This window comes from Sugiyamaella lignohabitans, chromosome B (assembly GCF_001640025.1).
Source record: "Sugiyamaella lignohabitans strain CBS 10342 chromosome B, complete sequence".
Taxonomy (NCBI): Eukaryota; Fungi; Ascomycota; class Dipodascomycetes; order Dipodascales; family Trichomonascaceae; genus Sugiyamaella; species Sugiyamaella lignohabitans.
The window spans coordinates 4,355,515-4,379,584 of record NC_031674.1 but is presented as its reverse complement, the minus strand read 5'-3'; the positions used below and the strand labels follow the sequence as shown (position 1 = coordinate 4,379,584).

At 42.6% G+C, this 24,070-nt stretch overlaps 9 protein-coding genes across 9 annotated transcripts; 5 read left to right on the top strand and 4 right to left on the bottom strand.

The window, feature by feature from the left end:
* Nucleotides 1–352: 352 nt before the first annotated feature.
* FRE2 (Fre2p) lies at nt 353–2,596 on the top strand (the record flags this gene model as incomplete). Its single annotated transcript, XM_018880519.1, has 1 exon — nt 353–2,596. One exon carries the CDS (start codon nt 353–355, stop codon nt 2,594–2,596), a length of 2,244 nt encoding a protein of 747 aa, XP_018738331.1.
* An 870-nt stretch (nt 2,597–3,466) lies between these two features.
* SPC105 (Spc105p) lies at nt 3,467–6,355 on the top strand (the record flags this gene model as incomplete). The annotated part of the gene is made up of 1 exon (XM_018880518.1): nt 3,467–6,355. One exon carries the CDS (start codon nt 3,467–3,469, stop codon nt 6,353–6,355), a length of 2,889 nt encoding a protein of 962 aa, XP_018738330.1.
* Nucleotides 6,356–6,529: 174 nt separating this feature from the next.
* SSP120 (Ssp120p) lies at nt 6,530–7,171 on the bottom strand (the record flags this gene model as incomplete). Its single annotated transcript, XM_018880517.1, has 1 exon — nt 6,530–7,171. The coding sequence occupies one exon, from the start codon at nt 7,169–7,171 to the stop codon at nt 6,530–6,532; it is 642 nt and encodes a 213-aa protein (XP_018738329.1).
* A 233-nt stretch (nt 7,172–7,404) lies between these two features.
* On the bottom strand, nt 7,405–8,646 carry ARG1 (argininosuccinate synthase; the record flags this gene model as incomplete). Its single annotated transcript, XM_018880516.1, has 1 exon — nt 7,405–8,646. One exon carries the CDS (start codon nt 8,644–8,646, stop codon nt 7,405–7,407), a length of 1,242 nt encoding a protein of 413 aa, XP_018738328.1.
* A 1,228-nt stretch (nt 8,647–9,874) lies between these two features.
* AWJ20_3494 (glyoxylate reductase) lies at nt 9,875–10,654 on the top strand (the record flags this gene model as incomplete). The annotated part of the gene is made up of 1 exon (XM_018880515.1): nt 9,875–10,654. One exon carries the CDS (start codon nt 9,875–9,877, stop codon nt 10,652–10,654), a length of 780 nt encoding a protein of 259 aa, XP_018738327.1.
* Nucleotides 10,655–10,920: 266 nt separating this feature from the next.
* AWJ20_3493 (uncharacterized protein) lies at nt 10,921–12,336 on the top strand (the record flags this gene model as incomplete). Its single annotated transcript, XM_018880514.1, has 1 exon — nt 10,921–12,336. The coding sequence occupies one exon, from the start codon at nt 10,921–10,923 to the stop codon at nt 12,334–12,336; it is 1,416 nt and encodes a 471-aa protein (XP_018738326.1).
* Nucleotides 12,337–12,545: 209 nt separating this feature from the next.
* Nucleotides 12,546–13,268, top strand: AWJ20_3492 (uncharacterized protein; the record flags this gene model as incomplete). Its single annotated transcript, XM_018880513.1, has 1 exon — nt 12,546–13,268. The coding sequence occupies one exon, from the start codon at nt 12,546–12,548 to the stop codon at nt 13,266–13,268; it is 723 nt and encodes a 240-aa protein (XP_018738325.1).
* Nucleotides 13,269–14,234: 966 nt separating this feature from the next.
* Nucleotides 14,235–15,449, bottom strand: KTR1 (alpha-1,2-mannosyltransferase KTR1; the record flags this gene model as incomplete). The annotated part of the gene is made up of 1 exon (XM_018880512.1): nt 14,235–15,449. The coding sequence occupies one exon, from the start codon at nt 15,447–15,449 to the stop codon at nt 14,235–14,237; it is 1,215 nt and encodes a 404-aa protein (XP_018738324.1).
* Nucleotides 15,450–19,885: 4,436 nt separating this feature from the next.
* On the bottom strand, nt 19,886–22,589 carry DOC1 (anaphase promoting complex subunit DOC1; the record flags this gene model as incomplete). Its single annotated transcript, XM_018880511.1, has 2 exons — nt 19,886–20,969; nt 21,904–22,589. The coding sequence occupies 2 exons, from the start codon at nt 22,587–22,589 to the stop codon at nt 19,886–19,888; spliced, it is 1,770 nt and encodes a 589-aa protein (XP_018738323.1).
* Between the last annotated feature and the right edge of the window lie 1,481 nt (nt 22,590–24,070).

The window sequence follows — 24,070 nt, the reverse complement described above, 5'->3', positions numbered from 1 at the left end:
GATGCAACGCTCTTCCCTTTGCTTTATGTTTCAAACAAATGAGAGAAAAAGCAAATATCGGGTTTGAGAAGCAGCTCTTGCTTCAATTCCTTGTGTCCACCCTGTGGGAAGCTTTCTTGATAGGCGTTTAGGCGTAAGGTGAGATCATGCACGGTGTCGGCTTGAGCATCCAAGAGCCCACTGAACGATAACAACAAAAAAAAATAAAATAATTGATGGGTAATATGGAAAAAAAAAAGATGTGCAAACGGTATCGATATTTGTATAAATGTAGATGATTCCCGGCCGTTTGATTGTCCGACATTAGTCTGCGATTGGATCGAGCCACTCTCAATTCATAAAAATAAAGAAAATGAGATTCTCTCTGCTATTATCTCTGATTGCGTTGATCACATCAGCCCTATCTGGAGTACTAGCACAATATGGTGCCCCAGTCAGTGTTTCCTCCTTATCAGCGGCCACTCTAGCTGATGCCACTGGTACTTCAACTGCATCCAAAGGCTCTGCTAGTGGAGCAACTGGTTCCGGCAGTGCTACTGCCAAACCTCCTAAGAAAGGCAGACCACCTACTGAGGTTATTGGCAGTGCCTGTTATGTTGCCGCTGCCAGGTTCAACTTTGGATGTCCTGTCCCAATAGCTGCAAAGGTATCTGCGCAAGTTCCCAAATGTCTTTGCAAGAACCTTCCATATATTGAAACTGTGGTTGGTTGTATCAATGACCATTCTGCACACAATAAGACACTGCAGAAAAAGGCTTTCAAGACCATGCAGACTTTATGTGTCCAATCCAACTATGATTACCTCAATATTTCCAAAAGTCTTCCATCTCGTGATGTTCTTGCAGATGACAAAGATTTCACTTCCATCCACAAGTCTCCATTTGTTGTTCCTCAGTCAGTGTACAACCACGAAATCACCCTTATCAATCAGCCTACAACTGATAAGAAGAGGGATGCCTTCTTCGCAGCTGCTGTCTTGATCTACTGGGGTGGTGTTTTCCTTCTTCGTGCATTGACAAATTTCTGCTTCTATGTTTTCCCTAGGATCCTCCTCAAGACTAATATTCACTTCTTCAAGCATATTAGACAGAAATTCCTACTACCAGCTGCCGGTTCCTATCACCATTCCAAGCCTAAAGCTGCTGGAAGCTTTACCTTCTCAATTCCTCTCCGTTCAGAAGCCCTTGTCATACTTGGATACATTATCCTTAATTATATCCTTTGTTTTTCAAAGAATGATTATTATAATGACAACTTCTACAATCCCAGTGAGCAAACTCAGTTTAGCAAAGAACTCGGTAATAGATCTGGTCAATTGGTTGTCTCTCAGCTAATGTTGTCTGTGTTGTTTGGTGGTAGGAACAATTTTCTCATTTGGATTACCGGCTGGCCATTAAGCACGTTTAATGTCTTCCACAAATGGGTCTCGAGAGTCGTATTTGTGAATCTTGTTGTTCATGGAATTGCAATGTCTATTAGTGTTGCTGGTCCAGCTTATTACACTCATTGGCAGTCTCCTTATTTTGTTTGGGGAGTTGCAGCAGTTATCCTCATTTCCATCATGATTGTGCAATCTATGCACTATTTCAGAGCAAAGAGTTACGAGATCTTCTTGGTTGTGCACATTGTTCTGGCCGCAGTTGCGTTGGGAGGCGCATGGCTTCATGTTAAACATCCTAGTACAGGCTTACCATATGTCTATACCACCGTTGCAATTTGGGGTTTTGATAGACTTTTGAGATGGGTGCGTATCATTTGGTCCGGCCCAACTTCAAAGGCACAGGTGACCTTGCACGAAGGAAATGTCATCGAGTACAAGATAGACTACTCCAGACGCTGGAAGTATTATCCAGGAAGTTACGCCTTTATCCATGTACTCCGTCCCAACTGTTTTTGGCAATCACACCCCTTTACTCTTACCATCTCTCCTAAGCAAGAAGAAGAAGGCAAATTAGTTCTGTTCACCAGAGTAAAGAAAGGATTCACCCAGAAGACTAGAGATTATCTTCTCACACAACCCAATCACACTGCCCGTTTACCTGTCTTGCTTGAGGGTCCATATGGCCACCACCATCCAGTTCAACACTACGAAACTGTGGTTTTGGTAGCCGGAGGTATCGGAATTACAGGCGTATATCCTTATGCTGATGAGCTCATTCGTAAAACTGGTAAGAACCAAAAGATTGTCTTCGTCTGGGCCATAGCTGATGAACGCCCATTAGAATGGTTTGCTGATCAGTTAGACCATTTGGCCTCTGACTCCAGAGTCGACGTAAAGATTCATATCGGTAATCTTGAGTCTTCATCATCAAGTATCGTTGAAATCGCCGAGTCTCCCAATCCACAAGATAAGGAAAAAGATGTCAGTGAGACCACAAGACAAGCCTCATCACTTCCCAGCATTATTCCCAGAGTATGTGGAAGACCAAACATGCATTCAATCGTTAACCAAACTGTTTCGGAGGCTGGTAATTCTATTGCTTTCGTATGTTGTGGACCTCATGAGATGAATGACGACGTTAGGAAAGCCATTACGGACAAGCTGGTGGACAGCCCAGTTAGAATCGATTACTTCGAAGAATCTTTCGGATGGTAAGAAATTGCAATTGTTGATGAATGAATTTAGACTGTAATGACATAATGAAATTGAAAAAAAATATAATTTTTGATGATATTTGGCTGTACAAAAGAAACGTGCGTGGGACAATCTCTATGCATGCATGAGTTGATTAAAATTACAGCCGTGTGTGTACTTGCATATACGCGTTATGTTTGTTTACTTTCATCTTGCATCTGAGGAAGTTGGTCTTTCAAGCAACATAAAGACTCTTTTTCTGGGATATTAAAATGTATAACACAAATGAACAGGGACTAAGGAGATCCCCTAGACGTCAGACTATGCCATTAAAGCAAAATGAGCTGATACCAGGATCCGGCTGGAAATCGGCTGCAGCAATAGCACGCCGTAAATCTGCGAACATAGCAACCACTAAGAGCATACCCTTTCTTGGAAGGAGTATGGGAGATAATAATACTATCAGTTTTGGATCTATGCCAATAGTATTTGATGGGGACGCCACATTCACACAAGCGCTTCCAAGGCGAAACAGTAGTCGGGCATCATTGGCCCCCACCCGTGGAATTTTAAAGCAAAGGACTAGTAATGAAGACAACACTGTTATTGGCGTCATGAGAACGGCTAGCACCGCGACAATCGATGATGCAAATACAACAATCCTTAAAAAGCCTCGTGTCAGTTTTGCTCCCAAAGCGACCACTTACCAGTGGTAAGTATATGAGTCAGATGCTCATGGCATAATCACTAACTTAATCCAGGAACTTATCACAGGATGAAGCTACTCCTCCCCAAAATACTTCCCCTAGAAAAGGGATTTCACCAAAAAAAAATGCAAAGTTTATGTCACCTCCTAAGATTAAATCCCCTGGGAGAAGGCCCCGAATGAAAATGACCAGTCCAAGTATACCACATCGAGACGGTCGTGATAGTGATCTGACACTCGATGATGTTGGCGCTATTTTTGATAGTAAGAAGTCCCCTACAAAAGGCTCACCGTCTCTAGGCACATTCTTTGGAACCAACAGTTCTCAACCAAGTCAGCTAGGTAATGACAATATCCTAATCAACCTTGATTCACCTCCGAGAAAAGAGGCCAACCCTACCATATCTACAATCCTCCCCGGTTCAAATTTAGAACCGTTAAAGCCTGCAAAAGTGAATCCTTCCTACCAAAATGTACAGGATTATGACGATGATATGGAGTTAACCAGTGTGTTTGGGGGACGGCGAACGCAAGGTCATCATGCTGATACAGCAGGTAAAATAATACCCACCAACATGGAGAGTTCTGCTGAGGATACACCACATGACGTAGAAGAAACAATGGAGCTGACAAAGAGCTTTGGGGCTATAACAGGATCATTGGTAAATAAAGACGGAGAAGATGAAGGCGGAATGGAGCTGACAACTATTGTAGGGACTGGCCTAAGAACAACACACAGTCCTGGGAGCCACGATGACGATGATAACGATGAGAGGGACGAAATGAATTTAACGAAGACCTTTGGGGCCATCCAGAACATGAGTGTGGAAGGGTCTAGCAGTGCGTTTACAAGTCGAAACTATAATAAAAATGCCCCAGATGAAATTTCCATGGACATTACGAGAGCTATCGGTCAAGTTCTGCAATCAAATGCAGAAGACATAAACAATATTGCTGTTCAACATGTCGATGAAGATACGTCCATGGATATAACTCGAGCAGTTGGTGGACTTCAACAATCTCTACGGCATGACGCTGATAACGATGATGCCTCGATGATGGAAGCAACCAAAGTGGTGGGGAGGGGAATTAAGTCTCACCTTGATATTAGTGGGAATGACGAGACGATGGATATAACCAAGGCAGTAGGAGGAGTGAGGGCCCTTCATCAAGAGAGTCAACCAAGTTCAAAGGTACATGGGATAGAAGTGCTTCGATCTGATAATGCCACAGCGGATGATTCAATGGATGTAACCAAGGTTATTGGAGGTATTCAACACCGATTTGAATTAGATGCTGATGAAGACACCGGAATGGATATTACTAGGGCAGTAGGTAATATTATTCTTGAAGACCCAGCAAAAAAAGGTTCGTTGGACAGAATCCAAGGAGAACGCAGCGAGACGGCAGCGAATGAGGCGAACAGCCATTCGGCAGGCACGATAATTAGCGAAAACTCGATGAGATCACTTTCTACTTGGAGCACTAGGCTAGACATGCGGGTATCAACCGCGACAACGCCCATCAAGGCTTTGCAAGAACGAATCGTTTTGATGTCTCCAGAAAAGCCAAAGCTGCACATTCCTCTCCTCAATCCTGAAGAGATCAATTCTGAAACTGAAAAAACTCAACAATCCCCGACAAAGCCACTTGCAATTACGGATAATAATATTTCTTTAAATGAATTCTTGTCAATGATATCAATTGATTTCATGGATAAATTTCTGTCTAACTCTAGGGGCCATAGTTCTTTTGGGATACCTGAGGAGGCCGTCGAAGGAGCCACGGAAGAAGATTATTGGGTAGCATCTCAGAAATTACCTCTTCTAAACATGTATGACTTTGGCTCCCACGAATTAAAGAATGACATCAAAAATGCAAAGGAGTTCTTTACTCAGTGGGAGGAATCGGTGTTGGAAGATAATCCTGTGTTATTCCAAGAATATGTTGATGCCTCGGCAGATACCAAGCAAATCATGAAATCACAATTTTTGCTTCTAAAAAACTTCTCTCGGCAGCAAGCAAAAGGAGCCTGGTATGAATGGAGACGGCAACTAACCAATGGATTAAACAAAGACCTGGAAAAGAATCGGGAGCTGCTCGCAAAAGATATCGAAATACTGCATGAGAAACGGACTATCTCTGAGCTGGCGAATCGTGAAGCTCAGGCACGACATGAAAAGTTAAGCGGCGACATCCAAAATATGAAGAAACAGCTTTCAGAGTTGGCGAACTATAACAAAGAGGAATTGATTGATCGTAGACAACAGGTCGAATCAGCAAAAAAGAACGCCATACAACAGCGAAAGACAGCCGAAGAACTACGAAACCGCAGGGAATCTGTGATAGCAAAGATTGAGAAGTTACGGTCAGAAAAGCAGACCCTACACGATCATGTCAAAGAAGCCGAACAGGTTCTTAAAGCCAACAAAATCGTTGATAATAAGGAGATGCACGCTCTGGAAAGCAATTATAAGTGGCTTTCTCAGTGCGTGGGATTGTCTAGTAGCGAATTAAAGGAAGATGTTTTGAGTCTTCAATTTGTCAATGGGCTAGCACTTGAAGTGAATATTGTGACCGGTTCTATTGTAACGCGATCTCATGATGAATCCGCCACCTTTGCCTTATTGCGTGGATGTCTTCAAAAACAAATTGACCATCAATCTAAACAACATGCCCATATCAAGTCTATTATAGCCCGGGCCAATAAGATGTGGGACAATGCCTGTGCAATTAATAGTGCCATTTCAAAGCTTGAACTCGAATTTATGACTAGCGTTTCAATGTCAGAGGTGCCAGAGGAATTGCTTATTGCCATTGATCTACTTCTGGAGGACAAGCAAATGAAGCGCCAGCCCTGCAAAGTTTGCATCAAGGTTCGATATGATGCCCAGTCTATTGTCAGCTATCCGCATGGAAGTGGGATAGCGACTGTAGAGCCTGTTTTCGGTGACTTTGGCGGACGGGCGGTCTTAGAACAGATACACGATGGAGTAGTGTCAACATTAGCTGATAATGGTCTCCAGGGCCTTTCTCAAATCTGCCTACAGATTTTGCGGGACTTCAGTTCCTAATATTACTTTTAGGATATATTTATTTTATCTTACTTACTAATGCAACACACATGAAATACTTTTTAATCATCATACAACAAACGTGACGAGTGCAAGTATGCTCATATAAAATATGCCAGGTCCAGCTAGGAATACTAGTGTCCTGCACTGGTAACCTATTACTGTGGTCAAGTGCTATTGTTTCCTATATTTAAGTGGAATATTCTGTACCTTTTCCCAAGAACCCTCATGATTCTTAGCGTCATCGCCATGCTCATGAGCATGAAATAGATTTTCATGTTCAATATCTTCAGGATGTACATTCTTTACGTCGGGGTCGTCTTTAGCGTGGTGCTCCAGCCAATGGTGAACTTCATACTCGTACTCATAATCGCCGTGGTGACCCGGTCCTAGTCCAAAATCGGGTAATTCGCCACCACGCTCGGTGAAAATGCGCCATTCTTCTAAAGAAATAATCCCATCATTATCCGTATCTATCATGCCCAGAACAGTCTTCAGTACATGATCTTTAGTGGATTGAGGAATATTCTCGGTTTCTTCATGCTTTCCCATACCAGTGCCATCACCCACAACTTTATCATTTAGCAAGCCATACAAGTTGAGAATATCATTAGATGTCCAAGTTTTCGATCCATCCGAATCATGAAGTGTGAAGAAGGACAAAGCGTCAAATTGGTCAAAACCATGCTCTTCTTTCATATGACGTACTTGCCACGACAACTGTTCGACTTGCTGGGTCTGACCATCGGCGGCATTGACGGACACCAAGTCACCAAGAGCCAGTAATACTGCAAATGTATTAGCTAAAATCCTCATGGCTATATGTCCCAAACCAAAGTTAGATTTGGGCCCTATTTGTGTCTGTTTCCTAGTAGATACAGTTGAGACGAATCTCCACATCCCATCTCCCCTATTAGGCTTAGAGGGGCCATCGCACGGCTCAACTTTCAAACCTGAGTGACAAACACCAGGACCTTGTAGAAGAGAGTGAAAATTATACAGTAATAGATTAATTATTTAATTATAAACAAAGTGTGGTAATAAAACGCCTAAAACTTCTCACCACGGGCAATCTTAGCCTCACCGTACTTCTTGATACGAATGGATTGGACGGCAATAAAACCAGTGGTATCAGTAGGATCGAAATCAGTGAGTTCGTCCATGGAAGCTTCAGTAGCGTCATACAGCTTCTCAGTAGAAGATGAACGACCCAAAATAGTCAAAGAACCCTTGTAAGCACGGACACGAACTTGACCATTAACAGTAACTTGGGATGGGTTGATCAATGCACGAGTGTACTCACCTTCGGGGGAGAAGTAGAGACCGTTGTATAGAATACGGGCAAAGGTAGGGGTAACAAAGGTGTCACGAATGGCACGAACCTCTCTATCCAAAACCAAACCTTCAAGATCAATATGAGCAGTTCTCAAGATAGTCAGACCAGGTGTCTCATAACAACCACGGGACTTGATACCAATGAATCTGTTCTCAACAATGTCGATACGACCAACACCGTTACGACGAGCAATGGTGTTAGCAGTCAAGAAAAGCTCAACGGCATCAGTAACAGTCTTACCATTCTCATATGTGATTTTAACTGGAAGACCCTTCTTGAATTCGACAGTGAAATCTTCAGGAGTATCGGGAGCATCAGTAGGGTCAACGGTGAGCTTCCACATGTCCTTGGGTGGGGTAGTGTCAGGGTCCTCCAGAATACCAGCTTCAAAAGAAATGTGAGCCAGATTTTCATCAGTAGACCAGGGCTTGGCCTTAGTTTGAGCGACGGGAATACCCTTTTGGGCAGCGTAATCGAGCAAATCCTTACGACCGGCGAAACGCTTAATGAATTCAGGGTCTCTCCAAGGAGCAATGACCTTGACATCGGGCTTGAGAGCATAGAAGCCTAACTCAAAACGAACCTGGTCGTTACCCTTACCAGTACAGCCGTGAGAAACGGCGAAACATCCCTCACGCTCAGCAACAGCGATTTGAGCACGAGCAATAACAGGACGAGCCAAAGAGGTACCCAGAAGATAGACATTCTCATAGATGGCATTAGTTTGGACGGCGGGGAAACAGAGCTCTTCAACGAATTCACGACGAACATCTTCAACAACAAACTTAGTAGCACCAATCTTAAGAGCCTTCTCACGGGCAGCCTCGAAGTCCTCCTCTTGACCAACATTGGCCAAGAAAGCAATGACCTCATATCCTTGTTCAAGCAACCAAGCTAGGATGACTGAGGTGTCAAGGCCACCTGAGTAAGCTAAACAAACCTTTCCTTTAGACATCTTTGGATTGTAATTAAATGCGTAAGCAATTGTGTGTTATCAACAACAGAGATCGAATGATAAGCAGAAAAGTTCCAAGTTCCTAAATTTTTCATTTCAGCTGTGATAACGCAGATCAAAAAGAGTCATTATGCGGGTTCGGGTTTTCGCTGAGAGATCGGTCAAAATGTACTAGTTAAGCTGAGTGGCAGGTAATGGGACTGACTAGTCAAGAGCGTTCCGTTCCATTGAAATGTCTTTGATCTGTAAACCAATTGCCAAATGATTTTGTCGCTCTAGAAAATTTGATACAAAAAAATGTAGATAAAGTGCTGTGGCTAATTCTTTTGATTTAACAATATTTGATAGCAGCCAATAGAACACCAGTAACAAGTTTCTAGTGCACAATTTATTGTCGAAGTACAATAAGTATAGAACTTTCATAATCGGAATTGGGACAAGAAATAGTACCAGGTATCTTTTTCACGTTCTTAGGTACCAATTTTCAAAGGTGGCCGGCACGCCATCGTAGTGCTAGACTATCTGTCCGCATACTCGGCGTTGCATGATAATGCTGCACGCAGTTCGCAGTCCGACAGCCGTTATCTTTTGAGATAGATCAATGATCTGATTAACGGTGCAAATTACGTATAAAGCGGGAAAGCGGAGCGGACAGAACTAGCCGATTAGATTACGCCACGTCCAATAGAAAAGTATATAACTAGAAGAGGACTTACAATTCACATATTTCAAGCTATAGAACTTTAGGTTTTTTTATTTCGTCTCTTAGTGTTTTCTCCAACATGACAGCTGGTCGTAAAAATAAGGTTCTTCTTGTCGGTCCTGTAGAAAGGATCGAGCAAAGTGTGTTAGACAGGTACAGCGAATTCTTCGATTTTGTTGTATATAAACTCGTTAGTCGGGAACAAACCATCCATGATTTTAAAACAAAACTTAGTGATATCGAGGGGATATTTCCAATTTGGACAGGATTTGTTGTAAGTTAAGATATGGTACTGAAGCCAAGTCGAATATTCACAATGGGCCGGGACTGAGATCCTACCACGTGGGTAATGACTGAGCCAACTCATATCTAACTATTCAAAAGCCCGTTGGCGGTCTAGAAGGAGACCTTTTGGAAGCTGTACCAGCTTCAGTCAAGGTAGTGGTCATTGGATCGGCCGGTTACGACCGATATAATCCGGCAGCTCTTCGAAAGAAGGGTATCATTTTGTGCAATTCCTCAGGCATGTCCGCCAATGAGGTTAGTGATATCGCACTTCATCTGGCTCTGTCAACTTATAGGTATACTACCTTGTATGAGTACACTTTACGTACTCAAGGTGATACCAGAACTGCAATCAGAGCTGCTGCCACTTATGATATTAAGACTGGAAGGCCATTGGACAAGATTGATAAGGATCATAAGGGTGAATATACGGGTCCTGCCCTTGGTGGATATAACACTACAACCCCACAAGGAGAGCGTGTTGGAATCGCTGGATTTGGAGGAATTGGTCAAGCTTTGGCAAAGCGGTTACATGCATTGGGCATGGACGTTCACTATTTCAAACGTCACAAACTTTCTGAAGATGAAGAAAATTCTGATCCTTTGAAAGGAATCCCTTTGACTTATCACGACTCATTTGAATCTCTTGCAAAAGTTTCAGATCTCCTTGCCCTCGCCTTGCCATTGACAGATGAGACTCGTCATACCCTGAATGAGGAGACAATCAAACTACTTCCAGATCGTGCGAAGGTTGTGAATGTTGGACGGGGAGCCCTTATTCATGAAGATGCCCTTGTACAAGCCTTGAAATCAGGAAAAGTTGCCTCTGCTGGCCTTGACGTTTTCGAATATGAACCGGAAGTACACCCTGAATTGTTAAAACGTCTCGATGTCACTATTTTCCCACACATAGGTGGAAGAACCCCTTCTTCGGCTGCCCGAGCGATTGAGAACTGCTTCCAAAACTTGAAAAATATTTTAGTTGATGGTGGAACTGGCCTCACTCCAGTTAGAGATTAATATATACTGTATAAATTACAAATAACATTTTTTTGCAGAGGCTATATACAGGCAGCATATTTCTTTTGTCAAGTCTAGAAAACGATCAGCTATCTGGCATTGATAAGGGTTAGGCTGGTATTGGTGGGGTAAGCTTAATGAGTCCTGTCAGACTGTAAACCAGAACATGATCTTCTAACATGAAAGTGGCAATTGTTGGTGGTGGCACTGCCACCAACTCTCTAGTCAATCTCTTCTCTTCAGTATTCGATCATGTAACATATGTGATGCCTATTTCAGACAACGGTGGCTCTACTTCGGAGATTATTAGAGTAATTGGAGGGCCAGCTATCGGAGACGTTCGGTCTCGGATAACAAGACTCATTCCAGATGAGCAGCCTCACAATCGCGCGTTGAGAAACTTATTCTCATATAGATTACCTGATGTTTACGATGAAGCGAAAAGTGAATGGAATCAAATTGTTGACGGCACCCACATTCTGTGGGACGGGGTTGAATCCCATTACAAAGAAATGATCCGTCCATTTTTCGTCCATATGCATGTTGAACTGTTAAAGAAAAGTCGACCAGGGAGGGAGTTCAGGTTCGAGAGAGCTAGTGTAGGAAATCTGTTTCTTAGCGGGGCACGTTTATTTTGTGGGTCTTTAGATTCAGCCGTGGAGCTCTTGTGCAAAATGACTGATGTTTCTAAACTCGTGAGCGTGTTGCCAGTTCTGAATACTAATTTCAGCTATCATATTTCTGCCGAATTGAAGAACGGTGATTTAATTACAGGCCAGAGTCAAATTTCACACCCGTCTGTTTTATCACTGCCCACAGTGTCCCACAGACAAGATACTAATGGTACTGCAACTCCAGTAACGCCAACTTCATTCGAAGACGCCAATCTGCCGTTTTCTCACCCTGCATTATCAACGTCACAGATTATGTTTTCAAAATCAGCCATAGAACAACCACTAGCATCTGCGATAAAAAGAATTTTTTATATCAACCCATATGGACAAGAAATACATCCTCGTGCTAGTCCTAGAGTTCTGGACTCTGTGAACAATGCTGACGCTATAGTCTACTCGATTGGCAGTTTATACACATCCATTGTGCCAGTTGTTATTTTAGAGGGATTTGCAGAAAAGCTTCAAAAGTGTAAGCATAAAATCATGATTTTAAATGGTTTACCTGATCGCGAGACCACATACGAAAGTAATACCTCGCCGCGGAGTCTCGCATATATGGATGCCGAACAATACATTGAAGCCGTTGTGACATCATGTTTGTACAGTTTATCAGGGCCTCCTTCGACAGCAGCTGTATCAACTACATCTGCAACCGGCATTGTAACTCCGCTCCCTCAAGGTCATTATCACGCAAAGGGTCAAGTTGATGTCATTTCTACATGCAGCGGCTCAACCCAAATGGACAACTCTCATTACAATAGTCATTTGAATCTGAGAAACATTCAACCTCGAAAGAACCACCCAAACTCAGACTTTGTTGACTCAGTTCAATGGACAAACTTCGTCACTGACTTTATTCACTTGACGGAACCGAATGGTATCTCAGTAAATGTTCGGGCCATTGAGGCCCGTGGCATCAGATGTCACCATGTACCTCATGCCCCCGGAAGTTCGTTCCAGTATGATCTCCAATCATTAGAGCAGACTTTTCTTCGTATAATGGGATAATGGGATCATATAAGCCAATTAATTGTCTAGCAATTTTTCCGTCATAACTTGTATCAATTACCCCTGAGTTCCGAAGTGATGGCATAAACCCTAACATCGCAATCAAATCTGAAATGACTATAACTATCTGCATAAGCTTGACAATAAGAAGCGAACAGTCAGACCTACGATTCTTCATTTGAAATTTAGTCATTGTGATAGATAACAAAATGGCTACTTCAGAGTTACCAGCTCTCAGAACCAGCCCCAAGGTTATCGTCTTCACTGACTGGGATGGAACTGTTACTTTACAGGATTCCAACGATTATCTTACCGATGAATTGGGGTTTGGTGTCCAGCGTAGAAGAGAGATTAATCAAGATATTTTGGAAGGTAAGACTTCCTTTAGAGATGGATTTCACGAAATGCTCGAGTCTATCCACACTCCTTTCCCCGAGTGTATTGATTTCCTTTTAAAACATGTTCAGCTTGATCCTGGGTTTGTTGATTTTTATCAATGGGCACGTGCAAATAACGTTCCCGTAGTGATTGTTTCAAGTGGAATGAAACCAATTATCTTCGCTTTATTGACGAAACTCGTCGGAGAGCAAGCTGCCAGCGAAATAGAAATCGTTTCCAATGATGTTAAAATCAATGATGATGGTTCATGGCACATCGTTTACAGAGACGAATCAAGCTTTGGTCATGACAAGTCGCGCGCTATTAGGCCCTACGCTGATTTGGAGAAGGCAAAACGTCCTGTTCTGTTGTACTGTGGTGACGGCGTCTCTGATCTGTCTGCAGCTAAAGAGACGGATTTACTTTTTGCCAAGGAGGGTAGAGATCTCATCACCTACTGTGAAAGAGAGCACATCCCATATTCTGTATTCAAGTCATTTAAAGATATTCACGTGGGAACGCAAGAAATTTTTGAAGGAAAGAGATCTGTTTAGATGCATATTATTTGATAGAAATACTTGTGTGTAGAATTTAAGGCAATAGACGAACAAACTAAGTTCGAGAGGGAATTTTTATTACAGTTCATCCAAGAAGCTCCTCAAGCTATCTCATTTATTTATTCTTCAGTCTATAAATAAGGGATGCTATGCTCATGATAATAGCCGTGAAATGCCTTCTTCTTCGTTTTCTGCCGCTTCGAGCGCGTCCTGTTGGGCTATCCGCCGGAGGACATCTCGCTTCGAAGACTCTTGTAGTTCTCCCGCAATTAGAATCTCATCTAAAATATAATATGCTTTCTGAAAGTTGAATATGATATCCAATTCACAGACATTTCCATAGTACTTGTCCATTTGTTCTACATATCGGTGAATGATTTCTAATGCGAGTAATTCATTGTCTTCCTGATCAATTCCGGCAACGAAAAAGAGAGAGGCATATCGACGGTACACAATTTTTGAGTCTAGATTGGTTAGACCCAGATCTCCAGCTGGATCACAGATATTGTTTCAATACCTGAACCGCGGACCAATAACCCCTATGAATAATGCCAACAAAACTTACCTCTGTATTCAAGAAAGTTGCACATCTTGGTTCTTCTGCCCAGTACTAATGTCGTAACTTCCTTAACAATCTTGGCCTTGTCTTTGGTGCCAAGTGTTTCAAACCATTTGGCAAGACGGACCTTGCCTTGCCGCGATAGTAAAAGTATATATCTGATGGCCATACTGTTATAAGTGTGTTTGGAGTTGTAAGTAACGTATGTTTGTCCATTACTATGTTGGTTTCATGTGTTCAAGATGTTGGCGTATCAAGCATAAGCCGCACTATTCCAAATGCACATACCGCTGGTTAGTGTCCGAAGAGATAACAAATAGTACGCTTCCATTTGCAAAAATATAGCTCACAAAATAATCTAACCAGTCAATAAACAATTTATAATTAACATACGCTATATATAACTAAGTTTGATCTTCCCAGCCCTTAGGACGCTGGAGACCCTTGGCGTTGAAAAACTTAGGCGTGCAACTATAATCCTTCCAGGTAAAGTTGTTATCATGGTCCCGCGCAGGATTACAAGTACATTTTAGTCTAAGACGTTCTTCCTTTTCAGTAGGACAATTGCTGAAAGGATTGTGCCAATAGCCAATGTCTTGGAAGTAATGAACCTCATCTTTGTCAAGGAAGAGTGAGGCAGCGAGGGAGTGGACAGGAGCATCACCCCATCGTTCATAAAAGAAACCACCAGCCTTGTCAAGGTGCTCAAAGTACTTCTGGTATGCTTCACCACGCCAGAAGTCAAGACTAGCTACTTCAAAATTGGACCAGAAATGACATCTGTTATAAGTCTCACCCTTGTCATCAGAAATGAAGTCCATGAGCGAGTTAGGCGAAACATATTGAGGATTAGCATCAATAAACTCCTTTGTAGTTTTCCACAGAGTCTTAATGGTGGTCTCATATTCATATAGAGAGATAGTGAAGCCGTACTTGAGCTTCTTCTCCTCCATGAACTTAAAAACGTCATAATCAATGTCACAGAACAATTTGATATGGGGTTCAACTCTCCAGTAGAACTTGTAAGGATCAAGAGCAGGGTGTCTCCAGAAAAATCCTGATTCATATCTGCACATGTGTCTGTATGGAATAGAGTCACCATAAATAACCTTGTCGTTACGCATCTGTTCACGAACAAGAGCAGCTTTCTCCTTATCAATCCACTCAGGAAAGCCCCAGTGTTCCTTGGGAATTAGACCAAACGTGGCCTTTCCAGAAACATATCTCGAGATAGTGTCCTTAAACTCCTCGGTGAATTCATCATCGTTCAAGAAGACCCAGTCGTAATGGTATCGGTGATTGAATCTGTCTTCAACCATGCGGATCGAATCGATAAGGTCCCAGAGATCAGAATTACGAGCTAATGACACAAAAGTGGCCGATGCCTTCTCATAGGGCGCAGAAAGGGCTTTGTCATTTTCAGACTTCATGACGACCTGGTCTTTATTAGCATCCAGTTTTTTGGCAGCGGCAGAAGCCAAAGCGCCTGAAGTCCCCTTTACTTGGGTAGAGGAAGTCGATTTTGTCACATAATCAGTGATATTTACCCTTTCAGTGGATAGCCTGTACACGACGACAATAAGCAGAGTGGCCACCACTAAAAAGCGCATAATGCGCATGCCACTTCGCACCATTCTGGTATCAAGAAAAGAACTGAATTTCCAATTCAAAAGAAAGACTTATGAATAAGCAAAAGTCCGACAATTACCTTTTGACCGCCAAAATACAGTCCGATCTTCGTCCTTGATCGGCTTTGTTACGTGTATATCAATGGGCAATCAGATTATAACCAACTAATTCCTTCAATGCGAAATTATCCTTACACGCTCCTCTCACTTCTGTCTAGCTACTCGCCAGTATAAAAGATGAATATAAGCAACCAATACACGCAAAAGATATGATCACGATATGGAATACAGATCTCCAGTCAGACAATAAGCAAGACAAAGAAATCAATCCAAAAAATTCAAACAGAAATACGAAACCTTTGAACAAACAGTGACCAATATCCTTCTAGTTACCGAAGAAACGCAGGAATTATTGTTCTGAACAAAGTGATATCGGTAAAGGAGTGTTTGAAATTTTCGCAGTTTGGCTTTTGACCGTACGTGTTCTTTGCAGCAGATTGCCAGATGTACGTGAGTTCACCTATTTCCTCGATAAGGTAAAGGGTAGAAGAGAGATTTTTAAACCGAGCAGTGTCCAAAGCTTTTTTATTTTTTTGCTTTTTTCTACGCGAGTCGGGCGTCAAGTTAACCACGTAACAGGGGTATATCTGTAGTGATGCGTGAAAGCGATATAACGTTTTATATAACAACGGATGCCTCCCTTGCTTTTAATCGCGCTAATAGCGAAGATCAAGTATCATCCTGTAGGCTTGACGTGGTGGTTGTGACAGGGTTGTGGTTGGCCAGGGTATGGAGCGCGAGTACACTAACGGAGACTAATACATGTGTTAATATTGGAATGGGTTTTAAATTAGTTTTAGCTGGGTACGTGACATTTGTCGCGCCGTAGGCTTTGCTCCTGTTAGCGGGTATCAGATTCCATTCTATTTAATTAACTTTGTGAAGTTAAATATATTTCATTCAAGGGTATTAGGAGAATGTACATTTCTCCACCCTTGACAACTGAGAGTTTCGCGTCCATGGTCGCAGCAAAACCATTGAGGCACAGACATCAGTAACAGGGCTAGAAATTATACTTGCATGCATCATCCAATTAATTTCGATCCCTGTTGTCGAGCAGTGTAGATTTTAACTAATAAACGGAGCGGTTAATGTGCATTCAGTAGAACAGTGTCTTACTGAGGTGTCTCGATACACTGGATGAAAGCCAGTTGCTGGCGCCTCAGTCTAGTAAACTAGTTGCCGTTGTATATTTCAAGTTAAACTTTAAATAATAGCGAAGGGACGGATACAAACCTTGACTATACTCAACACTTGTACGAGGTATATATTAGAGCTCTCTGGGCGAGCTATAGATGTTGTTATAATATTAAAGAAACAAGAGCGATGGCATCTAGAACTGGGCGGATCCCAGTCGCCAAAGTAGGATGGTCTTCACTGCTTACAGGGATTGTCGTGCATATTCACAAGCCGGGGTTCACGCTGAAATATCCCCTGTCGTCTGTTAAATAACAAGGATTAGCGATGAATGACACTCCGCAGGAATTTGATCCCATCACGTGATAATTGTAAGTTTAGTGGTATCTAAGAGTCAACTAGTGGGTTTCCTCTGTGTGGTCCCTTAATCCAATTAATACAGAATTATTCCCACTACGATATTGACTTCAGGGAGTATCTTTCTATGGTACTAAAGATTTCAACAAGAAAGTTGCTCAAGAGGAAGCGAAAAACCTGTTATTATGTTATTGTCACATGACCTATATGCGGCGCTTCGCCCAAGATTCTTAACGAGCAAATGTTTGTGTACTAAATATTTATTTATCGATTTCACTTGCCAAGGGGATCAAAATTCATCGTAGGGTCAAAAGACCTAGACTAGCAGATTGATTTGGGGGGTACTCTGGAAAGTTTTATAAGATCTATCTGGTCTGTTCAAAGGCTTTGACGGTGTTCTGACAAAAACTCGAAAATACTTAGCAGAGTATCCAGAATTCAAATCTTTTCGAATACATCATTCGCAAAGCCACCAACGAAGAACTGAGAAATTCACTATTTTTTCAAGCGCAATTGTATTAAAGTTAGCTATTATGGATAGCAATCTAAGAGGCAGTAATTCAAATAGGCTCAGGCCTGAGACTTATCACCGTGCTGGAGCGTTGCGAAGCGGGGCTCTGGGAGGTGTCCGCTCTACAGCCACTTCAAGTCATCCATATAACCGTCAGAAACAGCATAAAGCACGACATGGCGAAAGAGAAGATCGTGCAACTGAAACCGTTGTTGATAGCTCTGGAAACAAACGGTCTATTTCATTAGCATCCATCAGCAACTCCATTAGTAAAGTTCTCGGCGATTTTTGGGGATTTCGCAAGCATCAGGCTCACGAGACAGCTCCCAACCAAAAGCAGAAGCCATTATTGGCTCCCAAAATACCTACCCCGCATTATCTTGGAGAATCTCCGTAAGTGTTTTTCTGTTATCTGATTTTGTGAGACAGCAAACTAACATCATAGAACGCGCCCTTTAAATTGGAAAGGTATAGAGCCTCCTGCCGCTTTTGATCTTGGTAGATCCAATAGTACCGCGACTATGGTATCTTCTAAATCCGTCAACAGGTCAAGAAACTACGCACCTATCATAGTGGATCCCGTCCAATGGAATAGATCAAATCCAGTTTCAATTGTTGAAGCATATAGGCAGGCTCTTTCAAAGAGAACCAATAACTTCACTGCTCCTATGGACAACAGCGAACCAATTGTGCTCGATTTAGCTGAAGGCACACAATCTGAACGTAGTCGGAGCGTTTCCGAGCAGAACGGCATGCTAGATGACACTGGTAATATCAACAAAGAATACGAGCAGGAAGAGTCAAGTATAGAGGAAAATGGGGCTCCAACTCACAAGCGAAAGCTCTCCGATACCAGTATTGATGATTCAAAGGATATTAAACGTGAGAAAGTCGAAACCGCTATAAACAGCACGCAAGAGGAAGAAGTAGAAAGTGACGATGATGATATTGAAAACGGGCTGGAAATCCCTCAATTCGAGTTCAAAGCAAAGCCGGTAATTGACTTAAAAGATATCCCAAGTGAAAGAATTAGACGCCATGGTTATTTTAGCGCTGACTTTGAAATTAGTGACGATGAAGACCCACCTAATAAAGATAGTGGCGATACCATCAAGAGGACCAATATCCCATCATTTGCTAAGAAGGAAAGCAAAGGAGTATTATTGAAGAGACGCATTGATGAAGACCCAGAAGTTGTTGCTCGCCGCCAAGAACTCGAAGTGAAGTTACATGAGACGAAGAAGGATAGCGAGACTGAGGGATTGGGTGAGAGTTCTAAACTAATTCCCGGGGTAGAAGGTAATGAACGGGACCCTCATAAAGTCAATGGATTCGTGGCTGAAGAGTCGAAGGCAGGTAAGCAGAACACTGAAGGATCATTGCCGAAACAGCCTTTGTTTTCTTTTAAAACTAGGGACTCTGTTCAGTCGTCAGGGGCAACGACAGTAAATGGATCTGGTAAAGGCGAGCAAGGCATTACTGGACAAGTGGAAAAGTCCAGTAGCAATGGTAGTAGTAAAGGAAAAACCGGTTTGTTTTCTCTAAACACGGGCAAGCTCGAGGATGTTGGCCGTGAACCTGTGGAATCAACCCCTTCTTTCTCTTTTGGGGAACAGAAATCGACGGTGGCTGAGCCTGTAGTCGAGCGTGTGTCTACGCCGTTTTCTTTTGGACTAGCCAAGACGAGTACTGTGCCTAAAGAGAATAATACAGATATGCAATCAACGCCTTTAATTGGCAATAAATCGATGGTATCTAGCTCTGATAAACCAGCCGTAAATGAGACTGCTTTAAAGACAGATAAACCTTCATTGTTTAGTTTCAGCAGTACAACTTCTCATGAGAAGGACTCTGGATCACCGTCTCAAAGTGCAACACCCAGTAGTTTATTTGGCTCGACCAAGCGAAAGGCCGAAGATGAGGGGCAAGAATTAGCAACTACACAGCAAGTGAAAGCTCCGAGTTTGTTTACATTTTCATCAAAAGCCGAGTCATCTGTCAAGGAAGACTCTAAATCTGTCTTTTCTACAGGCTCACATGCCGTTAGTGGAGCTAGTGATAGCACGCCAATTAGCACATTGACAGCGCCCGCTACTACCACCGAGAGCAAACCGTCTGAAATCAAATCTGCTCTTGGAACGGCTGCTGGTGAACCAAACTCGACATCAACAAGTCCGTTTTCATTCACAATAAAGGCTCCCCAAACAGCGTCTGCATCTACCACGACTTCTGCAGCTAATTCTGCACTAAATTCAAAAGAGTCAACACCTGCACCTTTTACATTTGGCACATCTAAAACTGCAGTCACATCCGGCGGATCCAGCGATATTTCTTCTGCTGAAGATAAAACTAAGAATGTACCTCAGACTTTTAACGGTTTTGGTATATCTGCTACGAAGCCTACGGAATCGCCTAGTCCTTTATTTGGACAAAAGCCTGCTTCTATTAATTCTTCGACTGAGACTGTAGCCGCCAACCTACCGATCATATCCAAGCCAGATCTGAAGTCTATTAATACACTCACCTCGGGTTCTCCATTAGATGGCAGTGCGTCTTCTGCTTCAGCAGCTTCAACGGCACCCACAACAACGGCGGCTTCTACATCGCTCTTTGGTTCTGTGCCATCGAGCACTGCTTCTACACCATTTGTATTTGGTAAGGATGCAAAGGCTGATACCTCGCCCGCAGTAGTCCCTAGCTCTGGCTCATCAGTTTTCGCATTTGGTAAGCCTGCTGACTCAACTGGTTCTAGTAAAAGTAGTTCTTCTACAGGGTTCACCAACAGCCAAACTAATGGGTTACCTTTTGCCTTCGGCAAACCAGCTGAATCCGCGGATACTTCGACAGCCAAGTCCTCGGGATCACCATTTACATTCGGAACCTCAGCTACTGAGGTATCTAAACCCGTGACGACCCCCTTCAGCTTCGGCCAGACAGCAACATCCGCACCTAGTTCAGGAAGCAGTATAACTGGTACAGCTGATAAACCATTCAGCTTTGGAGCTAACAGTTCCAACACAACTGTTCCCACACCAAGTTTTAGTTTTGGCGCCAATACGGGATTTGCAGCTCCTGCCAATGGTACAGCTGTTCCTACTATTTCAACCTCCAGCACACCTTTCCAGTTTGGAAATACTATATCTACAAACTTTGGGTCCCCGGCTCCACAACAGCCAGCACCGTCGACAGCGGCTCCCCAAGGTGGCTTGAACTTTAGTGCCAATCCAAGTTTTAATTTCGGATCCACACCTGCACCGTCTACAAATGGCTTTGCTTTTGGGGCCAGTTCTGGTGCTGGTGCTAATAGTGCCAGTAGTTCTGGGGGTGCATTTGCTTTCGGTGCGTCATCGGCAGCTGTTAATGGCAGTTCTGGAGGTGGCTCAATGTTTGCCTCTGGTTTACCCTCGAATACAATGGTGTCACACTCTCCAATCACTGGACGTAAGCTTGCACCAATGAGAGCTAGGAGGACCTACGCTAAACGATAGACATGCATTTTAGCAATATAATTTATTTATAATCATCACTTCTAAATTGTACTATAATATTTCATTTAATATTAGACATATAGTCTCTTTAAAATGTTCTAGCCAGCTATGCAAGGAAGTTCATTCGCTTCGGTACGGATCGACATGCAGTACCGCCCGCCTCCTTATCTCCAAGCACATTGGGGGCAAAAAGCGTTGAACATCTCCTCACGGTTTTTTTTTATATTTCCTGGTTTTGCATTCCACTTCCTCATAGTTTTATGTCCTCACCATCGGATTAATAACTTAGAACCTCTTGATAGTAAACAGGTTTAGAGTAATGTCTGGTAGAAGCAATGGCACAGATTGGCAGCCTCGCAGTGGCAAGTTCTTGAAGAGAGGACCTAAGAATCTAATAATTTTCTCATGTTTGTCAGTTGTGCTTTATATCCTAGCCATTATCAGTTTAACGCATGTTTCATGTCCAAAGGATCAATATCCAGAGCGCCCGTGTAAGCGTACACAACAACCTTTAGGATATGTATTGTTGAGTTTGGGTGTGCTTTTTACGATATTTTTTGGGGCTCAGGTGTATATCAATGCATTTGGAACTCGGTACTCTGAAGCGGAAATGCAGATAGGATACTATGAAGAGGACGTGGAGTATACACATGTTTATAACTCAGAAGAATCACCGAGCTTGTCAGATGTCGAAGAAGAAGATGAAAGTGTATAGCTGTTGAGACCATATAATAGCACCTGTCATTCTTCATAAGACTAATATTAAATATGTTTTACAAAGTATCAGGCTACATTGCTAATGTATCAAATAATATAAATAAATAAAATCTATCGGAATGTTGATTGTGCCAACATGGAAATAGAAGTAAATGGTATATCACCGTCATCCAACAAAGTGCGTCTGTTTAAAATCGAAAAGGCCTTCAAAGCTCGGATATGTGTATCTTTTCCGCTCTGGTGATTTGTCAAAATTGCAAGCCGTAGAAGAAATAATTTTGTTGGCACATGCCCTGGCCCATCGTTCAAGTTTATATGATACCAGCCAACATGCTTATCTATGGTTGCAGCAGATACTTCTTGAAGATCATGATATCCTGTCCCAGCAGATACAGCTATTTTCTCTGGGGTGTACGACTCATCCAAGTTATAATCGACGTAAATACTCAATCGCTCTACAGACACCCGTTTAGAAAAGTGGAGGTCAATGAAATGTGGCTGTGGCCCGTCGCTTTGCCAAAAGAGATTCGGGTCTTCGTCTTGTAACGCTTCAATTCCAAAGCCAGGCTTATAAGACGATAACTTCCAAGACGCTAAACGACTTATATCAGTTAATCCCAGAGCATCCATTTCTCTTAGTTCATTGTGATAAATGACTTCTCCGAAGTCTCCATCGTCATCTAGAGCGATTTCATCCTCTTCTTCGGCTATAAGATCATCCTCCTTGTCGGAGTATCCCTGGCTCGAAGAAGCAAATTCAAATTCCTCATCCTGCTCACTTGGCTGCACTGAATCTCTTAAATCTCTTTCTTCATCAATGTCTTCTCTTAAAATATCCGAAGCGTGCCTTTGGTCGGCCATGACATCTATTCTCTAGTGTGAACCGTTTTCAACATGGACATCAACATCATCAACTGCGGTTATGCAAAATGCAGGGTATTCACGTGATACAAAATTCAGGGGTAGACATGGTTTCTATGAGACGTAAGGTCACCTTTTGACATGGTTCTTTGAAATTGCTCTAAAACTTTAGAAAGAAATTAACTATCTAAATTCTCCGGAACCCTATTTTCGCAAGAAAATGGTTGTTGTTATCGCATATTGTGTGGATTTTTGAACGGGAACAGATGGCCATGGGTAATCTCTGTTTTACAAAGGTGGCAGTGCTGCAGAAATTCTGACAGAACTTAAACTCAGTAACAATATCACGGAGATGAGCGTTATGATACGCCTATTGGCAACGGTTATGTAAGAGGCACTATAAAGATAGCACGCGACACCGAAATCAAAGGCTCCATAGATGTCATGTAGTTATATAGACCCTTGTTGTAATCGTCGCTACCATATTGTTACGACATATCTCCAGTCTACATTAGGCTATTCGACGTTTTCAGCTTCGTCTACCATCAGTTCTATGGCAATATCTATTTCATCCCTTTGCGATCAGGTCGGGTTTGAACTCTGCACACATTCCCTTATCGAGGTGCCTATGCATACAGCCGCAAGGGTCCCGAGGCTGGAGGCAGCTTAACTAGGGGGTTGTTCTCTTATATAAACACTCAGTAAACAAATATACAGGGGGGACCAATTGCACACCGCCAGCTTTACGACATATGGCGTAACACTTAGACCCAATTCTTCAGTTCAAATTGGTAGTCTAATACGTGTTTATTAGAAGAGGAATAACCCAGCTTGGAAGCTGTGTAGGCATTCATCATAGAGTTCGTGGTGAAGCTTAATATCAACTTAGGAGGCCGACGTTGTTTCAGTCTGTTTCGCTTACCGGAAGACAGGCATAGACCACAACTGGCTGTGGACAGAGTTGTTATCAACGCATATTATACGATAACGGCTGTAGTGATTCCTAATTTGGTTCGGGTAGAGAAACCGTCCATATATATGTATCTGTGTGTCAACCTACCAAAATGGAGACAGATTACTCGATTCCAGAGCATTTGCCTGATGAAATAAAGGATAAGCTGTTGCTCCTAAAATCTGAATTAGAGGTGGGTTGTGTGTCTTCGGGCGGACTGTAGACTAGTTCAAGATGTTAAGAAAGTGCTATTGGTCTAACGTTTACTAGGATGGCGATATTACTGAAAAGGGCTATATTAAGAAGAGGGCTCTATTATTGAATTCCTTAATGGAATCTGGTAGTGAGAGTCCTGCCTCGGCATCAACTTCGACTATGGGGATCCAGTATTCCCCTGTCGGCCAACAGGGTTATGCGGTAAGTGTATTCGAAGAAGTGTGCTACGCTTAGAATATACAGTATGAGTTTGCTTTTGTGTTCATTCCGAAGCTTTGTATCTCGTCCTAGTCAGTGTAGAGATTATCTTGCA